The following is an 18,239-nucleotide window of genomic DNA, read 5'->3' as shown; positions in this document are numbered from 1 at the left end:
TGCCACTTCAAGAAGGTGATTGCTAGTGTGCACTGACATACAAAACTAGATCTGGATCCCCTTAAAAGCTACAGACTCAGGCTTAGGCAAGCAACGGAATATTTTAACGTAACGCACGTGCAGCTGTATCGATATACCAGAATTGGCAGTACTAACAAAGATTAAACATGGAAAAGACCATCTCCAATGTTGTATCAAAACAGCTCTGACCTGCAGCACCAAAGAAACACCCCAAATCTATATTTATACTGTTTTAAAAACTGTATTTATTTGCTTAGCCCACAATGCCTCCACGAAGGAGAGGAGGGGAGTCCAGCATCTGCAAATTACCAGGCATCGGTAATGTTTGCAGAACTGTTAATCAATTAAGAAAGAGAGGATGGCAGGATAATCCTGCCTCTTCTGCGATGTCCTAGCAGCACCGGTCCCAGGGGACCTGCGAGGTAGGGGGCTGGACGGGACCCAACTCGCTGCGGTATCGCACCGCAGCAGAGGGAACACCAACACTGCTGCCATTGTCACTGCCAGACTGCGAGCCACCCACGAGCGGGACCCAGGCAAGCTTTTGAGGATCGCTGGATGTTTGCTGGCCAGTCGAGGGCTGCAAAACCCGGTGTGGGAAGACCAGACCCTGCCAGCGAGCAGCTCAAAACACAAACAGCCAGGAGCCCGGGGGCGAGGTGCCAGCTGCGGCAGATGCCAACCAGCTCCCACCACAGGAATGTGCTCACCGAGGCATGGAAATCAAAAAACATTAGGGGAAAGAACTTCCTTTTATTCAACATTTGTGCCTGGAGAAATGGAGCTGAGAAGCAGACACCTTTCCCCCAGTAGCTCTGCCCTGCTGCCACCCTACCGCAGGACCAAAAATAACCCGGCATCCACCTAACCTCAGCTGCAGGCACTGGGCTGGCGGGAGCCCTTGGGGTAGGGACAGCTTCCCACCTTGCTCCAGCATCATGGCAGCTACATCACGGCATCTTCACGAGGAAGCTATGGGTCTTACCCCTGTCCGCAGCCTGCCTGCTCCAGGCACAGCACACACATCCCTGCAGGGAGACGGTCCCTGTCCCCAAAAACCTGCAGTCTCAGTAGCAAAGAGATAAAGGGTAGAAGAAAGGGAAATTTATCCTCAGAGGAAGAAAGATGAGAAGATGGTTTGAGGTTTGGGCAGTATAACCTCTGAAAACGGTCTTGTTCCAGAAATACACATGGGTGGGATGTATTTATGGATGAAGCTTGCAAGGCCCTCACCAGCTTTTTGCTCTGATCTGACCCACACTGGCAGAAATCGCTGCAGAAGCGGTAAGCTGTTAGCAGGTATTTTTTGCAAGAGGATGGGAAAACCAAGTATCAGACATAAGCTGGACTTGGGGAGGGAACACAGATACACTGCCCAGCTTCAGTGTCCAGCAGAAACAGGCTGGATTTTAAATCTCACCCATCAGTTGCTTTTGCGCAGTATAGCTGGTACATAACTGCAGGAATTGTTCATGAAAATGATTACAAGTAAGACTAAGGTGGTTGAACCTACTCAGAGAAAAAAAACAAATCAATCAGTGGATACTGATTCATCTAAAGACGATCAGTAAGACGTCTAAAGACGATGCTTTAGAGGAATTTTTTTCTTTTCCAATCATTCACCCAGTTCCCTGTCTGAGCTTTATGAGCAACACACACTTAAGGGGCACTGTCAGTCCTGATCAACCTGAAGAGACAAAGGAGGAAAACACAGAGGGTTCTTCTGTCTACCTTCTCTTCTGCTGTCTCAAAGGTCCTGTCTGAGACACTCGAAGAGCTACTCCAGAGATCAAAGCACGTGCATGACCGTCGCAGTGCCTACTGAATCAGGCACAAGCAAAAATACCATTGTTTTGATATAAGACTTTTAAGTCCTACAGTAAGTACAGTAGTGAGTCCTGCAGGAGGTCCCTCCAGCAGGAGCCTGGAGCTCCTGCAGTCAGAGCATCTCTCCGGAGATGAGGCAGGAGAAGCACTTGGTGCCGAGGCGAGTGGCAAGGCCCCAGCTGCTTGACAGCAGGACGTTGCACCTCAGGGCTGACAAACATTGGAAGCCTGACATGGCCTGGTTTGCACCGAGGGCCCACATTACACCATCATTTGGCCAACCCCACCTGCCCCACAGGCTCCCCGGAACCTACATTCCCACCCCAGAAGCCCCTTTTCTCCCCCAAATTAGTCATGCAATGAAAACACCGTTCAGACTGACAGCTGCTGACCGGAGCGCGGGCTGCCAGGCAGTTTGCATAACATCGTCCGGAGCATGCTCGGCGGCGCTGGCTAATTCCTCATTGCAACAATGGAAAAACCCAGAAATCTCGGTGAATAAGCCAGTCTGTGTCCTAAGTCAGCCCTTGGATTTCCTCCCTTTCTTGAGCCTGTCTCGCCTCTGCAAAAGCTCCGCTGGGGCTCTGCAGCCAGCCTCAGGAGCAGAAATCTCAACAAGCTCACAGTTATGTGCTCGGCTCTCAGCTGTTTGCTGCGGCCAGGAACTGGCTGGAAATCAGTTCAAAATGTTCCACTTCCAAACCCCACCCCACAACCCCTGGATCTCTCTCTTCACACTCACAGAAGCAGGCGCTGGGGCTTTAACCGCTTTGCTTTAGCCTTCTCTATCGAGAGAACAAAGGACATCCCGTGTTGTTAATTCACCTTTCCCATTGCTACCCCAAGACAGGAGCCAAGGCAGACCCTAGTCCCAGCTCCAGCAGTGATTTCCTCACTCTGCTACCTCACCATCCCTTTACCACTGCCCAGAGCTTTGTCTCTAGAGCCGCAGGCATTGCCATCCACCTCATCTGAGCCAGGCACGCAGCAGGGCACCATTGTCTAGCATTTCATATCCACCAGCCCATGCCCCGCTGCTTCCCCAGAGCCCCATGTGCCACTGCCCCATCTCTTCTTGGAAGGCAACAGCCACTGCTCCACAGTGCCACGGGCTGAGAAAAAAAACCCTCACACAGGTCTCCTGACCATGACCATGGATGTGTCACACTCAACCGCTCGTAGGAAAAGGCGCAGCAGAAATTAAGCCTGTCTTTGCTCTCCCTTTCTTGGCCAACTCTTAGGTGCAGTCTAGATCTGGAAGTCTTCAAAAATTTTGCATTGCAAGAGCAACTACAGCGCTGTTGGCCTTTGGCATGACCCCGTATCGCTCCCATCTTCTCCCCTCCTCGGGCAAACTCCTTTGAAATCAGCAAGACAAGACCCCCCAAAAAACCTTCCTCCGATAACAGGACAAGGTGCTTCTCCCCAAACCAGCTGAGGCTAAATACAGCCCAGGAGCCTGCTCAAAGCTTCAGCACGAGGTGGCTGTGGAGCAGAGCAGCGCTCCCTGCCATGCCATTGAACCAAAACAGGTTGTTTTTCCCCCCACTGATGAATCTGGGCCCCGCTTGGCTCAGCGGGGACCAGAGAAGTCCCCCACAGAGCAGGTCTGCGTTTGTTCTTCCTGACCATTTGCCTCCCTGTTGCAGAGAGGAAAACTACCTCAGCACAGTCGCTTCGGCAGTGGGGCCAGGCAGGACCACGGACACTCCTCTGCCTGGTGCCAAGGGGTTAAGCTCACAGTGAGTTCCCAAAGCCAGTTGCTTCCAACTGGCTGCTGCCTGCGGTTTGTGGGAAGGGATTTTGCTTTTTAATAACATTATAAATAGGGCTGTGTTCAGCATGCTGCAAACCCAGTTTCTCTCTCTCCCACCCATCTCCCTCCTCCTCCTCCTGCTGCTTCTCTTCCCACCACACTAATTCCAGATCTGACCATGAATCGGTCAGGCTTCTTCCTCAGTGTCCTCAGCCTACTGGCATGTCTTGCCTCCATCACGCAGGCATGTCCCCCGAGCTGCCACTGTCACGGTGGAGACCTGCAGCACGTCATCTGCGACAACGCGGGGTTGCAGAAGATCCCCAAGGTGCCCGAGCAAACGCGGCTTCTCAACCTGCAAAAGAACAACTTCCCGGTCCTGCCAACCAACGGCTTCCGTGACATGAAAAAGCTGGTGTCTCTGCACCTCCAGAGCTCACGGATCAAGGAGATCTCAACTGGAGCCTTCCGGGGGCTCAAGAGCCTGGTCTACCTCTATCTCACTGACAACCAGATCAGTGTCATAAAGCCAGGAGCCTTCGATGACCTCTCTGAGCTCACCTACCTGTACCTGGACCAGAACAAGATCCCAGACCTACCCAAAGGGCTCCTCTCTCCTCTTGTCAACCTCTTCATCCTGCACTTAGGCAGCAATAAAATCCAGGAGCTGAAACCGGGGGTCTTCAATGGGGCTAAAGACCTGCGCTGGCTCTACCTGTCTGACAACTCCCTCACCAACCTCCTGCCTGGGGCCCTGGAGGATGTAGAAAACCTCGCTGTCCTCCACCTGGACAAGAACCAGCTGAGCAGCTATCCTGTGAGCGCAATGAGTAAGCTGAGAGTGCTGGAGGAACTGAAGCTTTCTCATAACCCCATTGAGGTCATCCCCGACAATGCCTTCCAGTCCTTCGGGCGTTACCTGCAGACACTCAACCTGGACAACATGAAACTGAAGAAGGTGAGTCTCTTGCCATTTGTTCCAGATAAGAAACACAGGGCTTCTCCTTTACAAAGCCCTCTCTTTGCTGTCCCTCCCTTGCAGAGGAGAGGGGAGATGCAGCTCTGCAGGCTCCGCAGACAGCGAGGCACAGGCCAGCTAACACCCCTGCCATGGCCCCAGACAAGGGATGAGAGGGAGTACTCCACCCTTCTGTTGAGTTATTTTATGCAAAACCAAATTGTCTGGAGCTGATCAAACTCCTTGGAAAGGCAGCACATTCCCTCCCAAGCTGGAGGTGACATCAGTCATTAAGAAAAGTATTTGGGGTGCTCCAGGACAATTAGCAACCTTCCATCATCCCAGACACAAGGCGTGGGACGAGAGGCGAGCGTCTGCCTCGTACTCAAGGGACTCAAGGGACTGCCACCTTGCAGAGCTGACCTGCTCTACCTCCTTCGTTCAGGCTGGGTACCTGTCCTAGGTTGGGAGGGGGAGACTCCTCAGGATGGGCTGTGAATAGCAGCGGTTTCTTACCCACGCCTTGCAGACAGGTAGGCATACGGACCCTCACTTTCACTTCCCCCCCGTGCCTCCCAACTTTACACATCATAAAGAAAGGTTTGTTTATTGATGCTCTCTCAAAAGGAACTCTCGCAGCATCTTACAAAGGGGCCCTGTTCCCACTGGAGAGGAGGAGGGACATTCAGGTAGCCCGAATGGCAAAACAACCCCCTCCTTCTTCCGGGAGAAAGCATGATCCAGAGGCAGGAGCATCACACTCAGGGAATCACTTGCATTAGGACCTCCGAAGTGCCAGGCAGTGCAAGAACAGAAACGAGCACGGTGCAAGAGCAGCAGCCTGTTGCAGCCTGATGACCTAGGTGCACCCCACGGGGCTGGAAAGGGAGGGTGCTGCAGCTGGAGCAGAACAGTTCTCCCTGGGATGATGCTTTGCCAGGAAGCCCAAAGACAAAGGGGCAGGCTAGGACTTCACAGAAAAGCAACACCCACCACATGCAGGAAGATGTGATGAAAAAGAGAATTCCTTAGCAACAAAGAGCAACTCAGAGTGTCTCACAGGGATGAGCAGGTCACCTGAAAGCTACCAGGAATAGAACACACCAGAGTCTTCAAGGGGATATAGAATCCCCAAATGTTCAGAAACTGGAATTACAGCTTGCCCAGGTGGAGAACAACACTCATTCAAACCAGCTCGGTAGCACTCAGTCAGTATTTAAGTCCTTGTCCTCTCCCAGCACTAACCTCTCCAGGAGGTTTACTTACTCAAGCAAACTCAACACTTGAAAACAATCCACTGACCTCTCTAGGCAAGACCTTGGACGTGCTGTCACAGCACTTTGGTAGACTAAGTTTTAAGGCACTTTCACCATGTGCAAGTCAAAAATTATAGCTTAAATGTTGTACCAGCTGTAAAGACATCAGAGTCCCAAGTTATACATTGAAGAAATGAGACTAACCCATGATGCTGGGGTGCTCCAGGGAATTAAGTGTCCTTGGATCGGCCAAAAAGCAAGGGTTAACGATTCTAGCCAGCAAAAGACTTCATTCTTTTCAGTGACCACCTGTGGACAGGACCTTTAAAGGCTCTTCTGCGGCCAGATGCCTCCTTTCCTCCCCAACAGCCCAATAAGACACCAGTAAGATATGGGCTCAGCACTAACAGGGGTGGCTTCTGCAGCTTTAGGGCTTGCGTTCTTTTTCAGGGAAACAAAGCTCCCATCCCAGCTCAGAGTTTCCTCTTCAAGTCCTCAAAGGCCTCATATCCAAACAGCCCACGCATGAACTTTGCACTGCTAGGAGACATCTAATCACAGAGGTCTCACGACCTAGGAAATCACCACTAAATACTTTAAATGCCACTGGCATCTTGACTGCAGCTCTTTCTCCTTCACAAAAATACTGTCCTTAGCTGTTCCCTGCATGGCTGCAAGATTTTTAAAGCCAATCAAGTGCAAAATCCTTCTACACAAACCTATCCCAGCCTATATTGCACTTGAGCAGAATGAGGAGAGCCCTTGGGCTGCCCTGCAGCTCCAGCACAGAGCTCCCCTTCCCCACCAGCATCACGGACCCGCACCAGTCACCTGCAGGGCTGCGTCATACGGGCCAGGACCTACCACGTACATCAACATGAAACCAGGCAATGCAGATCCTGGAAGCTTTACGTACGTCCCTCTCTGCGTATTTATTGCAAAATAAATTGCAGCAGCGATCCTCCGTCTAAATAAGGGAAAAAATCACCCATTTCTTTACAAACGCATGCTCTGGCAGGCAACGCAGCAGCTGTTACCAGCAGATGCGAACTGTTCTCATGGGGCTGGGAGAGGAATGAGCAGCTGAGACAGTACACCACTGTCCAAACCAGAACGTGGCCAGGCTACCGCCCCGCTGCATGGCGTGCCAGCATCTCTCTGAGCAGCTCCACTATCAGCACAGTAAAACCTACCAAGGTCAGCTCAGTTTTGGACCACAGAGGCCAGCACCGCTGACTGTCCAACAGTTACAGGACTCTGGGAGTCTCTTAGCTAAGCTCTAATCCTATCCAACATTGCTTAATTTGGAAGATGACAAAAGTTCACAGCTTAAAATAGTGCATTTCCTCTGTCAAGCTTTTCAGCTTAGCGAGCTTGAACACACCCTGATGGTCCTGTATGAAGCGCAAGCTTCTGGTCAGAAATGGGAGCACAGGTCCTTGACTGGGGGGGTTCTGGTAGACCTGGTGAGTCTCCTCGCCACCCTTTTGAGAAAGCTTTCCCCCCCGTTTTGAGAAGGGGAGAAATGGTTTGTCATAGCCAAGAGGAGCTTTGTGCTTTGTCAATGACCCCCTCTCCAATCCATCACTGCCAAGGAAGTTTGTGTTGAGGGGTTTGATTTCAAGAAGAAACTTTCCAACCTGAGTAACCGTGGGCTGAAAAAAGCCAGGGATGAGGCCTCAGGGAAGAGAGGAGAGAGCTGCAAAGCCGGGTCTACAGCCTCTCTCTCCTCTTTGGCAGCTTTTTTAAGGGAGGCTCTCCCTTAAAGCCTGCCTGTTAATCAAAAAAAGACAAATCTTGCAGCATCCTTTGCAAACAACCCACTGGAAATGAGAAAAAACGGAGGAGGTTGAGGTGCTGGAAGCCTGCCTCTATTTCTACGCTGCTCAGATGCCAAGTGTAACTTTCCACTTGGAGCCCCCGGGCACTGCCAAAGTCTACAGCCCCTTCAGACGCCACAAACACTCCCCTCCTTCAGCCATTCCAGGACAGGCAAGGCAACAGGCGCTGGGAGGATTTCCAGCCTTGGAAAGGAATACACCCAGAAAATATCTTCATTTAGAATGGAGAAGTATGGCTCAAAAATAAAGAGGGCTGCCAGACTTCACTTTATTTAGGGATGTGGCTGCAAAGACAATCCCACGTGGATTTGGGACGTAGCTCTCTTCAGGCAGAAGACTTCATCACCCATGAGCCCAGCAGCCTGACATCTCTCTTGGGTGTCCAGGGCTTCCAGCGAGCCAGGACCACCCCCCCCGCTCCTCTCCTCTTGCTCCCTCCATGCTTACACCACTATAAGCCTTGAACAGAGGCACTCAGGTTTGAAGTCCCCTTCCCTGACTCAGCGTTCCTCACCGTAAACCTTTGTGCTTTAGTTTGCAGACAACGCATTCGCCGGTGTGACCATGCTGAAGACCGCTCACCTGGAGAACAACCGGCTCACCCAGCTGCCCCGCAACTTCCCCTTCGACAAAATGGAGACGCTGACGCTCTCCCCGAAACGCCTGGCACTGCAACTGCCAGCTAGCACATCTGCGCAAGTACGGCACCGCGTGCCCCTTCCCTCCCCTCCATTCCCTGGGGTCTCCTCGGATGTTCCCCCCTCCCCGAGCTGTGCCAGGCAAGAGGAGGGTGCTGAAGGCTGCAGGCATGCTCAGCGGCTCTCTCCCCAGCCCTCTCCACTCGTGGTGCGAGTGATGTCCGTGGTGGTTTGTGCCTTTTGTAAGCTCCCCATCTTCTTTCTCCCCGTGTCCCAGGTGGCTGAAGGGCAATCGCACCCGTACCGATGAGACCTGCTCTACGCCCGCGCAGTACCGGGGGCAATCCATCAGAGACACCCCGGCCCTCCGCACCTGCAAGCTCCCCACCAAGAGGTCCAAGAAGGGAAGCCGCCATTAGACACGTAAGATGGTTCACTTTTAGTCAGACCTACAGCAATCCCTGATGCCGCCAAAGGTATGGGGACTTCTATCTCTGACTTCAGTGACGTTAGGGTTTGGCTCAAAAGAGCTCATCCGTTCACCCGCCGATGCCTCTGCTCAGAGCTGCTCCATCTCCTGGCAATACTGGGCTCCACGGGCTCCCGGAGCAGAGAATGTGCCTGGAGCATCAGGGATGGAGTCACCCCTGTAAAACAAACATGGGGCTAAACACAGGCCTGGGGCAGCAAGTACGGGTGAAAACGTGTAATTAAGTGTCAAAACAAGGGTGGACTTAGCCCACTCTTACCCTGAGCTAGGATCATACACGCTTTACTGTTCTAAACGATCAGAGATGCTCATCCTTTTGCCCTAGTAAAGGTCCTCCGGGTCTGGTCTGAAATCCAGGGCAGGACATTGCTGGGAAATCTGGCCCCAGGCTGCCCAGCCCATAGGAAAATAGACGTCTTCCATAAGGAGCAGTTCTCGGTCGAGCACCTGCCTTTCAGCAACTACAATTCCCATCCAAGACACTCAGGTATTTAAAAACAAGGGCTGATGCCTTCAAATGAGTGTCTCAGAAGAGGGAGGTTCAAGACAGCAAATATTCTTTGAATAAAGTGTTCTGGGCCAGAAGGTGATTCAGAGACAGGGCTGACTTTCCCTTGAGCAATGAGCTTGCTGACATCTACCAATCCAAACACCGACCGGGAAAACCTACCACACAAACACCTTCCGCAGCTGGAAACTACCAAGAGCATTAAATTCAGCGCGCAGAGTAGCAAAAAAGCCACAACTGTCATCACTCCATCCCAAGCGTTTTACTTTTCCTCATCCCAGGAATAGGTCTGGAGCTTGTACGGATTCCAAAGGGCTTTGGATGAGCCTGCAAGTTTGTAAGCTCTTGGGAAAGGGACCTTTGCTCATTTGTTAAGTAAAGGGCAGTGACCCTGCGCTGCACTGTACGAACGAGGGTTGTCACTGTGCCCCTTCATAACAGAAAGGACGAGACAGAATTCCGAAGCCCAGCTATGGCCATTTGGTCCCCAGTTCACTAAGGGTATGCATAACAGGATGGAGAAAGTAAATTTATGACCAAAATGTCAGGGATGATGCCAGCTGCTCTGCGCGTTCCTAAAGTGGTTATTTCTCTTACAGTGCCAGAGGTTTTATGGATTAGAGATGGAAATACCAGTCGTTCCATATAGGGCGGGTAAAGTTCCGCTCTAAGGATGGAAAAACTTCAGTTTTCTAAACCACAATACTTAAATGTATTTTACTTACAGGTCTGGCGCTTCTTAACCTTCTTCTCTCCCTGCCTGAACTCAATTCCAGTTCACTCCTCCATGGTGAGAGTAAGAAAACCATGACAATAATACCTGGTTTTTCCATAGCACCTTCCATCCAACTCTCTCAAACAGGTTTACAAGCGTTAAATGAAATAGAAAACTATTTATTCCTGTCTTGCAGAAGACAAAGCTCGGTACCTTCAGGTGCGAGTGCCAAAATGCAGGCACACAAAGCCACTCCAGCGTGGTGAGCATGATTTTAAGGAATATGAAGTACCTCCGACTTCATTGCGCACCTCTTGAGAGCCAGGCAGCTTTCTCAGATGTCAGCTCTGGGGCTCTGTATTTCAAGGATGACCAGTGACTTGGGTCACTGACCACATTTCAGATGAAAAGCTGCTTGGAAGTTTCTACAAATCTACCTGCCCTGGATTTTCAGAACCAGAGCACCAAAATAATTCACTACCCTTGAAAATTTCGCTCTTGGGTTTCTTCCTTTATGAAGGAAGCGCTCACTGACCATCAGTGCTCTGGGTAAGATACTCAAGAGTCATGTAATGAGTTGGCAGAAGAGGTCAGAGACAGGACTAACCCATCTCCTCTACTGTGGGAACTCATAATGGCTCCTTGACTCCTAACTCTTCACTTTCAAGTATGGGCTTCATTTGCTTACTGTAAAAATAAGCAGACAAATGCTAGATCTGCTTGAAAAATCCCCTTAAACATGTGGCCTTCTCTTTTTTTCCCCTAGCAGGCCCTGGTATGGCCTGTCCTGGTGACCGGTCACTTCAACCATCAGAAAACTACTGACTTCTGAGTCCTTCCTTGAGCTTCTCCTACCTGTCAGGAAACATTTCTGATATATCCGACCACCTCCAGCCTCCTCCGAATCCCCGCTTCTCTGCTGATCGCAGGATGGAATCCACCTTTCCAATCTTTTCCGACATCTATATATTTTAAAAGAGGCATTTTTAAAAACTAAACTATGCATGACCATACTAAGACAAGCTAACCTAGATCCTGCCGGTAAAACACAGTCATCTTTCCCAGAGGCAACATAACCCACATCCCCGATCAACCAGTTGGTCGCTGTCTCTCCCTTTCCAGTGGAGTGGAAGCAAGCGGGAAGGTAGGAGCATCCCTCCCCCAGCTGCTTGATCAGGAAAATTGGTCTCAACCCACGCAAAGAGACTCCTCTGCCTTCCCACGGAGGGGGTCCCTGCAGGCCAGGGCTGAGGGGAATAGGTGAAGCAACGACCAAGAACCGGTGGCCCCGAGACCGAGCTGCCCTTTCACGCCAAAAGGCAGCAATCTCTCTAGGTTGGCCAGAAATCCTTTAAGTGAAGCAGTACTGAGAAACCCCAAAACTGGAGCCATCTGAAGACTGGATTCCCTCCCACTCTGTGGGGTCTACTAAGATGCATGTACATCCGAGAGGAGAAGGTGTGCGCCGTGCAGCCTGGCTCGGGCACCCCTCCTGTTCTCTCTGCCCATACTCCCGAGGATCTAGCAGGACACCAGGATGACTGTGGTTTATTGTCACGGCTATTACAATACCACAGTTGCAACTTAACTGTGTTTTTTAATCCTAAAGAGTTATATAAATATATGTATATTTATTCCTCTGTAACTGAGTGTAAATGACCTTTAAGAGGATGAAAGCTCCTCTGTCTCCTATATAGAAATCAAATTGTATATTTTCTTATGTACATCTTCTGTATAAAGCTCTTGCTGCAAAGATGAATTCAACAAGTCTCCCTGTGTCTGTCTGAGGGCTGGGGGATCAGGAGTAACACGAGACCAGTGCTACAAATATAGACTTAATCCTCTTTATCCTATGGGCAGAGCAACTGTTTGGGAGGGTTTTAGTCTTTCTCTCTCTCTACAAAGCAGGAACATGTGACACCTCATGAGTCCTGGGCACTTTAGTATTGTCCGAAAATATTTTGCGAGGCCAAACTGAAGCCTACTATAAAAATAGGTGGCTATCACCTGACAGAGTCCGGTCAATGGCACCAGGGCTGTCCCTGGTGTTTTCAGCTCAGCATTAAGAGCATCATATCCAGGAAAAAACCCTGGCTGCCTCTGAGACGGCTCCAGGACAGATGCCCTGGCCTCCCCTGATCCGCGGCAGAGCACACAGTCGTCCCTGTAAAACCCTGGTGCGGTCCAGGTCTGCCAACAATAACACGCCTAATCTGACTCCCAGCCCCGCGTGTTTATCCATCACAACAGTCTGCTTCCTCAGCGTTTGCAAGCAGCGCGGCACCGAAGTTATTTCCTTTAAAGTAAAACAAAAAAGTCCTTTTTTTGGCTCAGCCATACGCTCACAGGCACACACATGCCGATGGCAGGACCTGCCTACGAAACGTGTCACCTGGAGTGCCCCTGACCCCCTCCGCACGCAGGACACGCGGATGCTCTTGCACAGGCCAAAGGTGCAGGGACACGCGATGGAGCAGCAGCACGCGTGCTCCGACACGCGCTACCCGTCCGGCAATGCGAGCCTGGCGCTGCACGTGTGGATGGTGCCGTTCCCACGTTCAGACTCAAACACGTAGCATGCAACGAGGTTTTATATCTGCATGCAGGCCAGGATGGTGAAAGAAATCTGACAGCTCCGCAGCAAGATGAACACATGCACCCACCCACACCGATACAAACCAGGAACGCCTCTTCCATCATCATTCATCCTTGCAGCATGTACAACAGAAGGGTTTATAAAAGCTTTGAAACGCACCAGCAGAAGCTCAGTTTACGACACTGAATGCAATGTCTTCTCTTCTTACAAAGCTTTCTCCCCAGACACCCCACCAGCAACCAGGCAGAATCCCCCTTCTTCCTCCCAGCCCCTCTACACCGTCACTCCTCAGCCTGGCCTCGCACCCACGGTCCCATCACGCCCGATCCCAGCAGCTCTGGCACTGCTGGGTACCGCTGCCGTGCAGAGATGCCCAAACTCAGGGTTTCACCACAACCACCACCGCTTGTAGCTCTAGTCACAGCAACCACAACTCACCACGATCTCCGGCATGTGCATCTTGGTGATAATCATCTTCATGATCTCAGGAGGAACGGGAGAACCTGCAATGATTCCTGGAAGAAAGAGGAAAAGATGACCTTCTTGGAAACCATCTATTTATTCCCAGGAGCGGTCCCTCAGAAGGTTCTGCACTCCCAGATTTAAATGCTGGCAAGATCTTTGGGATACACCGGTTCCTGTCAAAATACTTTTCTATTTTTACAGATACAGGTCCTAGTTATTCTAGAAGAAAACGCTGCAGCAAGGCCAGTTTGCCTGAAAGAATTAAGGGTTGGCAGAGTTCACTCGTTAGGAAAATAAACTCTATAGCACAAACCTAGTCCAAGCTGCAGTTCCCAAAAAGGGAAGATTCAGAGCAGAAAGAGGCACAGATTTTTAGCAGGACAAACACACCCATTGATCGTCACCACCATAAAACCAAAAACCTTTCCTCCAGCCTTGCACAGAGCAGCCCTTTTGGGAAAGGGCAGATCACATTTTCACCTGTTCCGTCCTAGGATGACAGAGCAAAAGAGCAGGGTAATATATAGGCTTTGCTGGGGAACAAGATGAGACAGGATCATTTTTCACATAGCAGAGATGATTAGGTAATCTGCTTAAATGTTTCTTTATGCTCCAGCACCATCTTCTCTTTGTGCTGTTATTGCCTCAAAAGGGCTGGCGACCTCCCCATTTCGGCTCAGCTATTCCCGAGGCTGGCTGGTGACAAGAGAGAAAGCTCCAGCACGCGTTATCACACCCTCTCCAGGATTTAGATGAATGACTTCAAAAACAGGCAGGAAACTTGAGGTCAGAGAAATCACAGCGTGGCTCTGCTTTAGGGACCGCACCAGCCTAAAGCACACAAAGCATCTGCTGCCACACGGTGGTGGTTGGTGAGACACGAGTCGAACAAAACCAGTCTTCCCAGCTCCCTGACCTAGCAGATAAAAGAGAAAGGTCCTTCCCCAATCTGCTTTGAGATGACAGAAATCTTAAAAATGCATAATTCTTGAAGGAAACCCCAAGGAAAGGAAACGTAGCATCAAATTAACAGTGAAACACAAGGGTTGTACAACTAAACTCTTCCCTCCCGTTGAGTGATTTGCTCACAAAGCTTAATACAGCCTCCCAGCAGGGAACCAGTAATATCCAGTTTCTTGGGATTCTTCCATTTGAGCTGTCAGACTTACCTCCCCGGAGACTTGACAGGTCGTAGGAGTCAAAGTCCGGCTGGGAGAGCATGTCTATATACATGGTTGGCGTGCCGATTACAAACGAGCATCTTGAGGAAGGGGAGAGAAAAGGCAAAGCTGCAGAGAGCTGGAACGGGGCTCAGCCCCAGCTCAGCACCCCATCCCGTCCCATTGCGCACGGGGCCGCGGAGCAGCAGCACGGACGCAGGCACAGCAGATGTGCTCTTCATCCGTGCACGTATACATACGGATGTATAAAAATATATATGAATATATATGTGTGTGTATTATGCAGACACAACGATAGCTCTTTTGTTTTACAAGCTCCACGTGAAGAACAAGCTGGAAACGTAACTATCTCAGCAGCAGAGCTGGACTTGGAGAAGGAGGGCAGGTGGTTAGGTGTAAAAACACACCAGCCATACCAAACTAAGACACCACTACGCTTTCCAGCCAAAGCCCTACGGTGACCCGAAGGAGCCCTTATTTTGGGGAAAACCGAAGCGTGACAAACTCCCAAGCATAGCTGAAAAGGCAGGATTTAGGCTCCTGAAGTGCCCGTGCAAGTGTGCGCACCAGCAAACCTGCCTCTCCCATCGCGGGAAGGAAGAGCGCGAGCAATGGCCTGGCAGGCGAGACAAGGGGAGAACGCATCGCCACGAGGCGACGAACTCCTCTGTAGCAAGGCGCGAACAGACTCTCACTTCTCTCGAGACACTGCCTCCAGCACAGCCTTCCCCTCGAAACTGGGCGATGAGAAGATGCAGGAGGACCCGTGCAGAGCCATCACCATGCAGCCTCCTACCGACGCCAGGCAATGATAGAGGGGCGCGGGGAGACCAACGCGACAGTCCTGGGATCAAGGCAAAGACAACAGTGAGGAGAGGAGACCTTCCAGTCCGTGACTGGCCCCTCTCACTGCTGGAGCTCAAAGATCTGAACAGAGGAGTTTTCCCCAATTCATTTCATTGCCGGAAATCTGACATTCATCTGTGTTCCCATTAGGTGGAAACATGACGCTGATGGTTCCTGCCTTTAATAAAAATCGGTTTGGGAAGTTTTCAATGTCAGAATTTCATTCCGTAATTCTGCAATGTCTTGTCTTTGCTGGACTTTTTGCTCTGGTGTTGCTTACACATTATTTTGTGATATGCCAGAAGAGAAGAGCGGTAGTGCTGTGACAGGCATGAAATATGCAGGAACCAGCACATGCTATTAATTTTATTTTGTTTTTAAAAACACCAAAGGCTCTGAAGACTGATTGAAACAACCCATCTTTTTTTCTGGATCAAAGCTGTTGTATTAGAAATAACTACTTCAGAACTTCAAAAGAAAGTATTTGCCTTTAACAATTTTTAAAAGGAACTACAAATAGGAAGGTCAGATCCTGATAAGAGTAACAAGACTGTATACATGACATCAAACAAAGTCATGTAAAATAAATTAAAACTTCATTCAACATAATTCAAAGCTAACATCCAGAGTCTTGTAATTATTTGAAATGAGTATTCACCAAAATGAAAAGTGATTAATTTCACAATTTTCCCCCCACAAAAAGGCATCTTTTTTTTTCCTCCAAAAAATCTTCACATGAAACTAAAATGAAACATCAATGAAATGAAAAATGTTACGCACGAGCATCCCTCAGTGTCGTTTGTAGCAAAACATCCTGCCCTTCTGCTGAGCAAGCACCAACGCTCTCCACGCACGTGGTCTCTCTGACCACCCCAAACTGTGCTCCGACGGAGACCCACCTGCTCTGTGATCCCCAGCCTCAGACCGATCAGGTTGGCATTATTCACAATGTTCCTGTGAGAGAGGGTGGCTCCTTTGGGGCTTCCCGTCGTCCCCTGAAAGACACAGGGCATTACGCAACGATGCCACCCTTCCCACGGATGAGCTACCTGTGCTCTCTAGGGCAATTTCCCCGGCAGATTCCGGGGTGATCTTGCACTCCATTCAGTCCTGGGAGACTGTATTTTCTTCTTTAACAGCATCTTAATCCCAAACCACGCAAAAAAATGGTCCAGCTTCAGTTGGACACAATTCACATGACACCCTCTCATCTCCATCAGCCCTTGACAAAGGGCTGAGCATCAAGAATGGAAGAAGTAAGGGGAAATGCTGGAACTCTTCCTCCATCCTACAGGATGATGGAATCAGGGCTTGGTCTCAGAGAGCAGAAGGCAAAGGAAATGGGATGCTCAGCATCGCACACATCTTTCCCTGCGGCCCCAGCGAGGAACCCAACCACAAGGCATGGAGCAGACAGAAGCACCTACTGAAGTGAATTGGATGTTGATGGGCTCGTTGCAGGAGAGGGTCCGCTGCACGGCTCTTAACTGCTTCATATGGCTGCTGTCCCCAGCCTGCATCACTTCATCCATGTGGAAGGTGCCAGGCAGCTTGGAGTCTACCGTGATGACAATGGATAAGTCAGGGAGCCTGGTAGGAAGAAAAATACCATCAACAATAATGGAGCAAGGAGAAAACTGCCTGGATAGGCGTACACTGGTCAGGGTAAACTTCCAGGACAGCCTAACCCGTTCTCTTCATATGAGACCCCGTCCAGGTCCTCCTTCTGCTAGAGCCTGTGTTGGGCAGCTGAGAGGACACAAGGCAGGACACGGCTGTGAGGTCAGTGCACAGACACCAGATGTTCCTAACTCACCTTTTGCTCTTTATTCCCCCTGGACTGGATTTTTCTAGCTCAGGACATGACTGCTTTAGAATATCATAGTATTTCTGTGTTTTAAATTGAGTGGGAAACACCAGTGCCTTACAGCCAACCTGTGAAGGGAGACAGAAACTCATGAGAAGTCACATCGGGTTGATGTTCAGGACACGATGAAGAGCAGTCACCGACACAGGAACGTGCGCAGCCCTGCGACCCCACGCAGCAAGCGTTAGCCATTAACACCACACCGGGGTTTTCTCCATGGCTCGTTTCTGTAAGCACGCCATACAATGAGCTCACTCCAGACTAAACCTGGAGATTTTTAACTCTTGCTAGCAAGAGCCATGGCGTGCAGCAGTTTAAAGATTCACCGAAGAGCATGACATAGGTCTTTGCACGGTGCAAAAGGTGCAGCAGCCAACCTCCCGGGGCTGGGGACGTGTCTCCAGCAGGCAGGTTCACCGAGGGCAAATGCAAACCGAGCCCTTACAGCTGTGCACTCATAAAACCCCGCAAACACAGGGCAGGGTGTTGTTACTACACGCCCAGCACCCCGAGCCCTGATCCAGGTGTGCAGCCGGTGCTTTGCTCCTCCCCGGTGTTTGGTTCAGGACGGGCTGGTTGCTTTTTGCTGGGCAAGAGAGCAGAGCTGCAGCCTGAGGTTCCCTTTTCCCCCAGGATCAATACTCCTACTTGTGAGCACAAGGCAAACAACTGATTTTTCAGATTAGGAGTCCCAACGCTAACAAAAAGCCCGGTTCCAAAATATGAAGAAAAAAAAAAAGTTCATTTGGTTGATCTGAAATGAGGATTTTTGCAGAACTTTGGAAAACCAAGGAAACCTAAAGACTGCCTCTCAGGTCAAGCCAAGGTTTTGTTGTGGGTTTTTTAAGGTCTTCTGTTTCCCAAGATTTTTCCACCTCTTTTTAAAGCGTTAGCTATTTTGAAAATTAAAACATTTTTCATTCAACCCTTACATTTACATAATCCTGAAAAAAAGCGCTTTAATTACTCCAAGAATTTCTATTTCTTTTTCAGCAGAGGAGATTTGCTGAATTTGACCCAGATTTGCAAACTGCTTTCATCTTCCAGAAAATGCATTCTTGTCAAATAAACTACTTATATAAATGATTTACTCGGCTGTTTTCATTATTTTCCCAAGGTCCGTGAAATAAGGAGACCAAGGCTATGCCAATAAATTATTTGTAAGTACCCTCTGGGGTTTGTCAGAAGGGAAGACAAACATTTGCTCTATTTTCTGGAACAGTATTCCCAGAACCCACAGGACTGAGTCTGTTCTGGGATGTTTTGGGCCTTTA

The 18,239-nt window shown here is 50.0% G+C and overlaps 2 protein-coding genes across 2 annotated transcripts in view; one reads left to right on the top strand and one right to left on the bottom strand.

Moving 5' to 3' along the window:
* ACSF2 (acyl-CoA synthetase family member 2) overlaps nt 1-18,239 on the bottom strand; it is a 39,317-nt gene that overhangs the window by 8,570 nt on the left and 12,508 nt on the right. The window contains exons 5-10 of the mRNA XM_030015908.1: nt 16,915-17,033; nt 16,526-16,688; nt 15,998-16,093; nt 14,948-15,096; nt 14,241-14,332; nt 13,045-13,121 (exon numbers count right to left, since the gene is read on the bottom strand). Of these exons, the coding sequence (XP_029871768.1) occupies nt 13,045-13,121; nt 14,241-14,332; nt 14,948-15,096; nt 15,998-16,093; nt 16,526-16,688; nt 16,915-17,033 (696 nt within the window). The remainder of the gene's footprint in view (nt 1-13,044; nt 13,122-14,240; nt 14,333-14,947; nt 15,097-15,997; nt 16,094-16,525; nt 16,689-16,914; nt 17,034-18,239) is intronic.
* On the top strand, nt 3,549-11,769 carry CHAD (chondroadherin). Its single transcript, XM_030015911.2, is given in 5 exon segments — nt 3,549-4,562; nt 8,194-8,313; nt 8,315-8,358; nt 8,575-8,720; nt 10,780-11,769. Coding segments are annotated over 4 exon segments (1,086 nt in total). The 5' UTR covers nt 3,549-3,782; the 3' UTR covers nt 8,717-8,720; nt 10,780-11,769.

The sequence above is a fragment of the Aquila chrysaetos genome, chromosome 5, assembly GCF_900496995.4.
Source record: "Aquila chrysaetos chrysaetos chromosome 5, bAquChr1.4, whole genome shotgun sequence".
NCBI classification, from domain to species: domain Eukaryota; kingdom Metazoa; phylum Chordata; class Aves; order Accipitriformes; family Accipitridae; genus Aquila; species Aquila chrysaetos.
The sequence above is the reverse complement of the archived record's forward strand: the minus strand, read 5'-3'. Positions and strand labels throughout refer to the sequence as shown.